This window comes from Symphodus melops (genome assembly GCF_947650265.1).
Source record: "Symphodus melops genome assembly, chromosome: 3".
NCBI lineage: Eukaryota > Metazoa > Chordata > Actinopteri > Labriformes > Labridae > Symphodus > Symphodus melops.
In genome coordinates this window covers 5551105-5563778 of record NC_136693.1, presented here as the reverse complement: position 1 = coordinate 5563778, position 12674 = coordinate 5551105, and the positions used below count along the sequence as shown (strand labels likewise).

The following is a 12674-nucleotide window of genomic DNA, read 5'->3' as shown; positions in this document are numbered from 1 at the left end:
TGTTTGCTTCCTTGTCAATCACGAGAGACCTCCCACCTGTCTCACCCCCCCTCTGACATCATGAAGGTTTCTGTTGCCCTTTCATGGTGAGTGTGTGAGGGAAGAGCTAAAGCTAACGTGTTTTTCCAAACCTGACAAGACTTCAAACTTTCCCCTCTCTTCTCTTAACTTTGTTTAGTTGTAAAAGCAGACTGCTTTCTTTCGTCCTAGAGATTTAAGTAGCTGGCTTATGTTTATTTTTAGATGAACACCCACATTCTTGTCTCATAAACTGGTGGCTTTAAATCTATTATATCATCCCCCTATCAAGCCGTACACGCTTTGTAATTAAACATTGAGGTTGGCTCTCTGAAATACTGAAATCTGCCCCACATTTTGACCACATCCCATATTCATATAAACCAAAAGAAACGAGCGCAACAAACTCCCTGTTGGCATGAGATGTGAAGAATTTATTCTACGGTTTTCATGTAACATGCATAGCTACTGAAGAACTTCACTAAAGCTAAAGCCCTTGAAGCTAAACTGCACAATGATCTGGGCTGCATTAGTCAGATGGAATCATCCTTTTTTTCCCTGTGTACCATAAACCCTGAAGTGGCTTTTATTAAGAGTGATAATGAAGGGTGAACACTGTTGTTTAGAGGGAATTTGTTTGAGTGGCTTTTAAGATATAATAAAATTAAAGTTGTAAAATAGATGAACCAAAGAGACAGAAGCTGTTGTCTGTCCAAATCAGTCACATCAGCAAACACATGATGGTTTTTACTTCACATCAGCTTCCATTAGGGTTCCTGAACTCATGCAGACCATGTTACACACACACGCATACACACACACACACACACACACACACACACACACACACACACACACACACACACACACCTACACACACAGTAATAATGTAATAGTATTCACACATAACCAATTTATTATTTTATCTTTTTCTACCAATGAGCATTTACATTTCTTTCATTATTCCTGCACCAAACCCCGTGAGCGTTTGTGCCCAAAGTGATTTCTCAGAAACCCAAAAGTAATCAAATCACTGGCTGTTTAATCCAAACATGAAAGTAAAACATGAACCCTGAAATTGGTTTGCATATCGCTCAAATTGGCTGAGTAATTCTCCAAAAAGTTAAGTGTGTCTTTTATTCAAGCTTTAATCCATCATTAGAAAAAATCTGAATATAAACATTGCATGAAATCTTTCGGAAATTTACCAAATGTTCAAATTCTGATGGAGGGGCACAAACATTTTCCAAACATGGCCAACTTAGAAGTGCAGTTTAGCCAGTGCTCTCACATTTGCTCGTGGCAGGTTTTGGTTAACGTACGATTTAGTATCTGTAGTTTTTAATAGATTAGATATGGATTGCTTCTTGCCACTTCATCTGTTTCATTATGGTAAATGATAAATGGACTTGAGCTTGTAGAGCTCTTTTCTACTCTTCTGATTATTTAAAGTGCTTTCACAGCGCAGGTCACACCTTCACACCCTGATGGCACAGGCTGCTGTGTAAAGTGTCCGTCAGAAGTCATGTGGCTGCAGGAGCTGGGGATCGAACCCCCGACCCTCCGATTGAGAGACGACAATTCTACCTGCAGTTGACCTGTTTTAACCACTTTCACTGCAGTGAATCTCGTGCTTAAATGTTTAAATGTTTAATTCTTCATTAATGTCTTATGTGGTACACGGTCTTAGAGGAACACAATCTCTCTGTGTACTTGGGCATATATGATTGGAATGACAATAAAGAAAAGACAAAGATAGTTTTAAACACAGAAGTATTAAAGTCTCTACACCGGTCCATTGTTATTTAAAGTTTCTCAAACGTTGGACATATTGCACATGTGACTCTTTGAATTTTTAAATTATAGTGTTTCGGAGCACGGCTTGAGCTGGTCACTCTGAGATATCTGCATCACGTTCAAGAGTTTCCTTTGAATTTGACCGAGGGGTAGTTCTGTTTCAACTGTGAATTTGATATCCTCTTTAACTACACATTATCAATGAAGCATGAACACTTGCTTTACTGTAAGAAGAAAGTAACCCTAAGTGTGTTGCTGAATGGCGTGATTTGCTGTTATAAAGGAAGGCCTTAGAAATATTCTGCCCGAAAGCTCTGAAACCTTCAATTAGGGAATTAATTATCACTTACGCTGCAGCAGGCCTTAAAGGCAGCATGAAGAAAAAGAGCCAGTGAACTGAAGGAAGTAAAGTAGACACTGTACCGAGAGACTTCAAGGAAAGAAAACGCATGTAGACTGAGACCTTAACCTTGCCTCTGCTGTAGATTTTATTGTTTCTTTTTTGGGTTCTGCCACTCCCTCTTTCACCCTCTGTCTTAGTTTTTTTATTGCCCTTGGTTGGATTTCTTCACACTGTTAAATTCAATTTTATCCGGCGTTGACTCTATCACATGTTTTGCTGAAAGTGGATGTTTTGTGGCTGTGCAAACTTGATTCAGCTGTGTTTGGTCGTTGTGTGAAATTAGTTTCATCTGAACAAGTTTGGATTCATGTTTGAAAAGGTGGGGCTATTGATGGTGTCATTATGATTCTTCTTTAAAAGGAAAATCTCTCTCCCTCTCTTACACCAGAAAAATATCAATTTGTAACACTCACTGTATTATTGTGAGATGAAGGGCTTTAAATCAGTTGTCTAGTGTTCCCACTTACCTTCAGTTGGACTTCTGTACTTCAATTTCAGGTATCGATTTCTTGCAGTTCCCAGGATTACTTTCACCAAACCACAGAGAATGGGTGTGAACTTATTAAATCCAGAGACTGGGGATGAGAGAGAATGAGTGGAAATAATCACTTGATAACAATTAGATTCCCTGTAGTGGCTGCGTTACACTTTGGTCTACTTATTCTGCTATCAGTGAACAACCTCTCCTCCCTTTGTGATGCATTTGTTCCTCTGATTGTTCATGATTTCTTAATGTCAACTGTAGACTGCAGGGGACCTGCTGTTTGACTCCAAGAGGCTGACACCAAAAACAAATTATTAGCAATCAATCTCCTTTTTGTCTGCCATCCAGCTCCACTGTGAAAGTGCTGGAAAAATCTTCAGATGAAATCACAGTAGGTGTGGATTGGGAGTATAGAATAGCTACCGCCAATTAATTAACCATTGAATGATAAATCTGACCCAGAAATTCAAATTAACTCGTCTTGGCTTTTCTTTATATTGTCATTGTTTTATTTAAGGCTCGGCGACATGACAGAAACCACTTATCCCTATTAATTGTGCCAGCAGGGGGCAGAAGCTACAATTGTAGTCAGCTCAAGTTTCTGTTCAGTCCATTTTAGTTCAAGGAAATAAATTGGCTAAGATGAGTTTTAGTGCGCATGATTTAATCAGTGTCCCACAATGCTTGTAGACGTCTCATATTGCGTCTCTCATATTGATACTCGATGGCTGAGCAGAAAGTTTGGTGGGGTTTTTTTTGCAGTTTGTAAAAGTGCTAACTGCAGACGTGTTAGCTCAAATAAAACTGCTGTTGTGTGGCACAGTTTTGAATTGTTTTTGTCCCTTAAAGCATTGATTTTTTTTTTTTGATTTTTTTTTATCAGATGCTTCTGTAAAACTGTTCTTTTTTAGAATTACCATATAGAGTATTCCTGTTTTTTTATGATGACAGTGTTGTTTTAGAGATAAATAAGAACCCATTTGCACTGTAATGTTATCCATGGATATTATATTATAATGCCTCTGGAACTATTCTAGTCAGAGTCGGTTGAAGCAGCACAGCATATTTACATAAATTGCATTATTGAATTGAATATGCTAAAAAAAAAAATGTTTGTATGCAAAATGTACCAGTTTTATCGTCCCCCAATTAGTCAAATAGGTCATTTCAATGCTAATAGAAACAAAAACAAGGAAGCAGCAGCTCTCTCTCAAACAATCATGTGTAAATGCCTCACTCAGATGATGTTTTCAAGTCAAATCTTATCTGTTAGGTGAAATCAGTTAGGCGAAATAGCTTAGAGAACACAAAAAAAACCAGAGAAAATATGGTTTATACACTGAACATTTCCACTGTGGAAAATCCTTTTATATTAGACGTCCAAACACTGTCAGGCTGTATCCATATAAGGAGCAACCCCTAAAATGTAAGCCAGTTTCTTTTTCTTTTTTTCCTTAATTACTTATCCTGACTCTGCTTGAAAATATGAAACGTAGAGCAGCACTGTTGTACTTCTGAGCCAAGGTGAAAGGAAGCCTTTCTGCAGCCAGTTCTTAATTCAGCTGAATCTAGAGGGACATCCTTAAAGCCTTCTGCATATTCCATTAAGCTGCTCATTGTTATTCTATACCTGATTTTAATTAAGAATAGTAGGAACCCAACTGTGTGATTTAACTGTATGTCTGAGCGCGTGTGCATGCGCGTGCGTTACGCTCAAGGCGAAGCAGACAGTCGTTCCGCCTGTTTGTAGCTCTCTGCTGCACAATTCTTTCCTGCTAATCTCCATCCAGTGATGGACACATTCATTCATTAGCATTCACATGATTACAAGCTCTGCTGGTAAAGCCAAGCAGATGATGTAGGGTCTGGTGACTCTCACTACACACTTCACAAAGGAGGCATTTGGTGCCACCACTTGGTTAACGGCTTTATTTTCAGGAAAATGTTTTTTAAGGGCACAACACGTTTAGCCGAGTCACATTTAGTCCTCATTTATGCTTCATGAAATGAGTAAAGAGAGTGCTTCCCATTAGCATAAAACTCTCCATTTTTGTGTTTTGACCGATCAGACATTATTACTCTGTTGGAATCATTTGGCCTCATCACACTCCGGTAATAAGTGTTGAGATTGGCAGTACAGCTCTTCAGTTCAATTGATGGTGCTGCGCAAGAGGCTGGAAAATGAATCTCGCATCCAGTCGATTTAAACGGAGAATTGTGATTAATTGGAATCGATGGTGTTGGCATCGACACTCACCACTTCCCATTTACAACTCCCTGCCCTGACTCAACAATTAATGTGCTTATTCTCACGTCGACTAGACGGCATAACTCACATAAAAGAACACACACGCACACTGAGACTTCCTAATGAGAAGCATCTATTTCATTTACACTGGCTGTTACGAAAGGGCAAGGCCACATCTTAAGCCATGCCTGTGAGAGTATCTCCACTCACACACACATTCACACACCCATAAGACATCGCAAACTGATGAACTCAGCCTTCTGAGATGTGATGAGGCCGGAGGAACAAAGGCTAAGTCGATTTAAGAGTTGGAAGCAGAGACAATGCAGACTGAGTCAGAAACTTCTGACAGCAGTCTGAACTTGAGCTGTGAGTGTCGTCTCCTCACTACAAAGGTTCCCCCTCTGCAGGATCTGAATTTCTAGTGATTCCTGCTGCAGAATTTCGAAGCTCTCTTGTGTTATCTTACGGGCCAAATGTCAATTCGAAGGCCGCTACGTAAAGGCGAGGTTGTATCTTTAACTATTTGGCCTCAGGGAACATTAACTCAGGGCATCATCTTTTGAAATGTCATCACTCCTCGGGCCAAAGGATTTCCATTCCTGTGCAGAGAGCTCTGTGTGAAGTGAAATATTTCAGATTTTGCTCGTGTTGGCTTTGGTTTGACTTCATAATAATATGGTTATGTAAAAAGCAGAACGCTTTGTTGTTTGATCTTAAAAAAAAGCAGGTGGATTTAGTGTGCTTTGAGGAAACATGAGGATAGGAGCGTTAAATATTTATTGAGCTTTTGTGGAGTACCAGAAATATTCCACTTCAAGAAACAGAGAGGTGTCACTCCTTGCTGTGCCAAGAACAATTCACACTGAGTTAAAACTACAAATGGAATCAATTCACACTGAGTTAAAACTACAAATGGAATCAAGGCAAAACAAATCTTATTGGTTAATTGGATAGAATCAATAAAGAATATTTCCTAAGATAATGTGCATCTTTTTGTTTTAGATGACCCACGTTAGCATATGTCAGCTGTCTTTGCACTCTTAACTGTCGAATGAACCATTTTTTAAATGTTATCCATGTACTTCCAATGTATTTACTTTTAATATCAATGTGTATCCATAAATCTTTTTGTCTTGTTTGTCCATGTATAGCTCGTTATTTTTCAAAGATAATAAAATTATACTTTATTCATCCCCAGAAGGGAAATTCAGAATTCAATTTAGCATAACTGTTTTTTTCCCTGTTTGTACACTGAGAACAATATGAAACAAAGTCAAACTTCTTGCCTTAACCAAAACCTTTAGGGCTGATTCTCATTCTGCAATCAGCAAAACAGAAGAAGATAATATTAAAAAGCAAAAACAAAACAAAACATGGACCTTCAGTTTATGGTCTCATTATTATTTTGAACACCACCATCATAGAACTTCTCTTATATGCAAATATCACTTAAACTAGTTCTATTTTACCTGACAAGTTAAATCTTTGTTGAAAGCCTGATGAATATCCCAGAATTCCCTCTGACGCTGGCTGAGCTGATTGCTCATCCTGCAGTATAGCTGCTTATCTTTAAGACGGCCTTCACTGAGTCTAATCTAAATGATTCAGTCGAGAATTTTCTTTTCATATTCTGCCATGATTATACAGAAGGTGATTGACAGCTTTGATACAAAAATATCAGAACTGGAATCAGCTAATCCCATATTAGCTGAACTATTGTGCCGAGATAAACACAGAGAAGCTGTGTGTGTGTGTTGGCCCGGGCCAGGAGAGAGTCTGGAGCTGTTGGGGGGCCTTATCTTTAAGTGTGATTTACCCCAGAGCCTCTCCCTGCAGCAGATTTAAAGAGCTGTGTGCAGGTGAGAGGGGGCAGAGACACCAATAGTCACTCAGCAAGTTTCAGCAGCACTTCTTTGAGGAAAAAGCCCAGTAAAAGCAGGAAAAGCTGCATTCATAAATAGATAAACAAGCCTGTTTTTCACACATATTTTTATCCAGTCATGCCTCTCTGACACACACATTTACAAGGAGACAAACAGTCAACCCAAAAACTCAAGAGGCCCCCCATTGTAATAACACAGCATGCTATTCTCTTTAATGTAGACCGAGTGGCCTCGTTACTCTTTTTTTAAAAACAGCCCTTCCCTCTTCACTAATAAACCCAAGAATACCATTTGCAGTTCACACATTGTAAGTTCCTTTTAATTGAAGCTATTGTGTGCAGTTGTTTCTGATGCGGCCCGCAAGTGTTGGTTTCAGATCAATGGCTTCAAACGCAGGAAATAATTATTTTGCGTTGAGATGAAAGTGGGGGTACAGCAGCACAAACAGCCTGTGGATCCAGCCTTTTTTAATTAGTGCTCTGTCTACTGCTCTGCGTGGTGAATTAACATCAACCATGTGAGGATAAATGATTGTGCGGTACACGTCTATGTGTTTATGTCGGCAGATTTGCCTGTGCAGGAGATTGTGTGGTAGACGGGAGTTAAACTTAGCTTGCCTTTTGTACTCCTGAGAATCTATCTGAAATGTATCGGAGGATGTCTTGACCAATAGGGGGTTTTGTCTTTTGGCTCAGATGCCTTCTGTCTATGCCATATATAAGGTCTTGGATCCCTCCATTTTTTTTCTCCCTCCAGTTTGATGAAATTATGATTTACCTCAAACTGTTTAGAAACAAATTTGAAAAATAAATACACGTAGAATTGAATTGAACTAAAAAATTAGGCTTACAGTACAATACTTGACTTCATTTGAAAGGACAAAACGTCACAAACAGTTTTCCAATTGTTATGCAGATTTGGCAAAATCCTGAACGATCCAAAACCACTTTACACAAGCCGTAAAGACATGTCTCACCAAATAGCCCAATTAGCTGTTTTCCTCCCAGGAAATCCTCCTATGTTAAAGCCAAAACACCCAAAGAAATAACACTTATTTCAGGGCCTGTGTTTCTTTGTATCTGTACCATTATTTAAATTCTTCACATGATATTTATTTCCTGCCACCTCTCAAAGTGTTGCTGTAATATCTGTGGTTCTGTTCATGTTCCCACTGAGTGACGATTTAACATCCTTGCCTTGTGTTTGTCTTTCAGGGATGCCCAGATTTGCCAGCCAGCCCTCGGCCACCTCTGCTTATGTCGGGAGCAGCCAGGTGATGGCCTGTGAGGTCAACTCTGATCTGGTGCCTTTCACCCGCTGGGAAAAAGACCGCCAGCCCCTCGAGCTGAGCACCAGGCTCCTCCAGCTGCCCAGCGGGGCCCTAGTGATCAACAATGCCTCAGAGTCTGATGCTGGCCTTTACCGCTGTCTCGTGGAAAATGTGGGGTCGTCAAAGTTGAGCGAAGAGGCCCAGCTCCAGATTCTACCAGGTAACCTGAGAGGGTACATGTTGGCAAAGAATGCAGTTAGCTTCTGGGTTTTAAAAAATTAAGTGTGAGTCACAAATGGTGCTTCACATTTCTTTGATCATTGTGATCTAATAGTGAAGCATTTTTCTGCTTGTCCTCATTTGTTACTGTTAATCAAACATGTTCACATCCTTGATTACGGAACAATTATGTTGGAGCCTCTGTTGTAGAAGCTCTTGTGCAGTTAATTACAATTAAAATATAGCTCATTGCATCATTTGATTACAGGGCTACATGGTGTCCTCTCTGGGCTGCTCATTACCTTAAGCACGTAGAAAATCAGCGTAACAGTGGTGAGGGACGGTTCAGTGCTTAAAGGAGTGGTAGACCTCCCACTGGGGTTATCAGTGATGCTAGCAGTTACTCAGTCCACGCTCAAAAGGGGGCTGAATTCCACTGTGGCAGTGTGTTGTCTCACCCCTCTGAAAGTTTTATTTACTGAGTTGTTAAGCGCCAGGCTCCTGGCAGCACAGAGAAGATATTAGAGGTCATAAATCAGACTTCAACTAGACCCGCAGTGGGGGTCTTTATCTCTGTGTGTCTCCTCCGAGGACGTGTGGTAGAGGGGCTACAGGCTGGGAGTATGCAGAAGAAAAAAAAAACAACCTCATAAAGATGTGTAAGGAAATGGAAACCATTTTGTTTGGATGCTGCCAGATGTTCGAGGGCTGGATATACATTTATAGTTATTTGGTCTCTTTGAAGTAAAAACAAATGAGTTTGAAAATGAGCACGGGTATTTCCAGAAAAGGCTTGATGTAAAGAATTTCATATGTTTCTGCTTTGTAATTTAAATGATGACTTTAGTTTTATAGAATTACGATCTAAACAAAGCTCGTAATTCTTTTAGCGACTTTATATATATAGTTTATATTTTCAAACAACACTCAGTTAGTCACAGCTGCAATTATATTAGGCCACTTTGAACTTCTAGAGAGCTGAGACACAGACATTAATCATCTGACCGGTCTTGGTTTGTGTGTCAGGACCAACTGCCTTCAGGAGTGAGATCTTTTGAAGCTTTTCAGACGGATGACACTCGTTATTCAGCAGGTCTGTTTCTCACCCTGACATTAACCTCAGCCTTAACCCTGACCTTTTTCTCCCTCCTCTAAGAAACTGGAGAAGACAGGAAGCTGGAGTTCCTGGTGCAGCCAGCCTCTGTGACAAAGGTGGTGGGCACCAGCGTGCTGCTGCCCTGCGTGGCCACCAGTTACCCTGCACCGCAAGTCCGATGGATGTTTGGAGACAAGCTGCTAGAGGAAAGGTATGAGTATGAAATCTGGCAGAAAAGTTAATTATCAAGTTTTTGATCCAATTCAGATTGAAAGAGGCCGAGTTGTTTAAGGTACTTTTTGATCGCCCGTGTACTATTTGGAGTATATGAAAGTAAACAGAATCTCTGTTTGGAAAAGCTGGACAAGAAAACCAATCTATGTGTGCAGCTCCACAATGGTTGAGAGTCATTTTTTGCCATTGAAAATTGCCCAATGTTATCCGAAGGATTTTTTCATCTAGCTTGGTCAATCACCTTTTCTGCACTCTTGTAAAGCACTTTGAACTGCAACTTAATTTTTCTGCTATTCAAGTAAAGTTTGATGGATTGATTGATTGAAAAGAAGTTTGCTTTTACGTGCAAGCGTATTGATTGCTGCTATACTTGTCCATGTCCCGGTTTTTAGCTTAGCTTTCATTTTGTTACTCCAGCAGCTGGCTTCTCCAGCCACTATAGATAAAACTTATAAATAATAGCATCTGAGTGATCCTTCATTACTGTCTAAAAAACAATTTTTAACCTAAAGTAACTGGTGCAAAAACCACTTCAAACATCCAAACTATTCCTTGAAATTGTCATAGGTTTTCTTTGGGCCCCTTTCTTGCTGGTGTATTATTTTCTTATTAATCTCTTATTTAAAATGGGCTCAGTGTTCCTCAGCTCTTTCACATTCCTAGCTTTTGACAATTACCACAGCCCATAATGGACTTCCCTTTACGTTCTCGCTGCCTCTGGTGTCCAAAAGCTATCTTGTTAGTTTTTGCACCTGCTCCCTGAGGTGTTAATGCCATTCTGCCACTGCTTCCTCGAGAGCTCCAGGAGTGGGACCTGAATGTGCCAGCGGAGCCTCTTCAGCTGGGAGACAGGGCTGCAGGGTTGGCAGCTGAGGGGAAGTTCACAAATTAAGAGCCGAGACTGTGTGTCACAGCGCCTGTGCTCGAACTCCTTTGGCTCTCATTAGCTCAAGGAGGGCGGCTCAAATCCCTCAGAGGGAAGTGCTTTGGACATGGGAAGTCTGATTCTCCCCTATTAGAACTGCACTTTCTTTACCTAACCTCTGTGTACAGGTCTTGTAGAATAATAGCTCAGCAGCTTGTGTGGTCAGCAGAAAATGTCTGAAGTTGGGCTAATTCTTCTAAACCCAGCCCGAGAACAGGCGTCTTTAAAAATAAATGTAAGACCATTACAATGGTAACCAAAAGGCTCCAATGTGGTTTGAGCTAGAATATCATTAAACTTTCCAACAATTAGCCAAGCATAGCATCAAATCTCGAGTTGAATGTCTTAAACACCAATGGAATTGTCCATGAGTACATGTGACCTCCAGTGGGAGCTGGCTAAAAAGGAACTGATTAATCCACCTTGTATTAATTACAAAACCCCATCCAGCCTGCGCACACACTACCCCTAGGGTGTCTGCGTCGGTAATTAGCAAGCAAACTCTGAACAACCAGGGAAGTCTCTGCAATATTGGAGTGGACCCCCATGCCTTCAGAGCAAAAAGGATTGTGTGGCGAATACATTAGTGAGGCTGTTCCTTTGATTTCAATTCGACATTGACGATTAAAAAGAAGAGCAGTGGAATTTTCTTTTTTTCTCCTTGAGAGTTTCCTGTCCCTCTTAGGCATTACAGGCTAGATAGTAGAGCAGCTGTCAATTAAAACTGGTGTGGCATGTGGTGTAAAGGAGAGGGAAAGAGGGATCTGCAAAGAGGGTCTAATTGGTCTTTGGTGCACAGCGCAAACGGCCTTGAAAGTGGCGCCGCCAAAGCTGTAGACATGAGATGAAAGTTTATGAAGATGTGTCAGAGCTATCAATTGCAAGCAGGGTGACTCACTGACAGCGGGGGATTATCACATGGAGCTTCTGCTGCTGATGCTTCCACGGTCATGTTTCTTATTACTTTTCTGTTTCTCTCAGCCTGTTTTCAAAATAGCAGAACGCCAGCTAATCCTCAGCTACAGAAATTGTAATTGATAAAAAAAAAAAAAAAAAGTAAAAAATGTAACATGATGAAACCCTGTTTTAGCATTTTTTAGAAAATGCTTACACTTGGATGGCTCCCCTCAGTAATTCTTTGTTAGTTGTTGTACTTGCTAACTCACTTTTTTCTAAACACTTTTGGATCCCTTAAAAAAAGACGAAATTGATTCCTTCAAAAGTCTGTTCAAAATGGGCCATAAAGAGGATTTGGTTTAAGTTGGATTTCTGTCTTAAGTCTTTGAAAATACTCATTAGTATGTTTTTCATAACCTGCCAAAAAGCAGACATTACTGTTTCTTATGTATCATCTGTCCACATTGCCATGTAGGATTTACAGCTTCAACATTTCTCTTTGATGTCTGCATTGACAGATGGGAAAAGAGAGCAGGGACCTGGAATTGAATTTTCCAACAGGTGGTTGTCTTACTCTGAGTTAGAGAAAAATTCATTTCTCTGCTGTGTTACTATATCTTTGAAGAGTTTTTATTTCTTTCATGTCGTTTGGCTTTTGAGTTGGATGCTGTGCATATAAGGAGGCTGTAGTCAAAACTTCCTGATGAGTCTTTGCAAAGACAAACTTCTTATATCTGATCCGACCCTGGGGTATTTTTCTTTGAGTGTAATCATTTGAAAGAATACATTACCATATTTATTTTCGGGTTTATTCTGCTCACTTCACACTTAGTTCTCACACTTTCACTCTCACTCTTTCTGCAAACATCAGCTTCAACTGCGCTGCCTCTTTTTGTGACTGTCTTCATCGGCTGTAGGTTTTGTCAATGCCTAAGACATCTTTAGTAAATCCACAAGGTAACATAGACATTGCACATTGGCATTGCAGGCCCATCTAAAGAATGTCTACAAGTGGAGAAAAAAAAGACTGAAAAAGTAAATAGAATTGCTCTACCATGATTATAATTGTTGGCCCTAACTTTGCCTGTTAAGGGCCAACATCATGCCCTCTTTCATAAAGAGAAGGTAGTAAAATTCTGAAATGCTAGTTGCTTAGTCTCGACATCATGACGTATCTTAGCTGCCGTATGCACAGGA

At 40.1% G+C, this 12674-nt stretch overlaps 1 protein-coding gene across 1 annotated transcript in view; it reads left to right on the top strand.

Annotated features, from left to right (window-relative positions):
- The window catches only part of neo1a (neogenin 1a), a 148851-nt gene that overhangs the window by 74106 nt on the left and 62071 nt on the right, over window positions 1-12674 (top strand). Inside the window, exons 3-4 of the mRNA XM_079339546.1 lie at window positions 8051-8326; window positions 9482-9632. Coding sequence (XP_079195672.1) covers window positions 8051-8326; window positions 9482-9632 — 427 coding nt within the window. The remainder of the gene's footprint in view (window positions 1-8050; window positions 8327-9481; window positions 9633-12674) is intronic.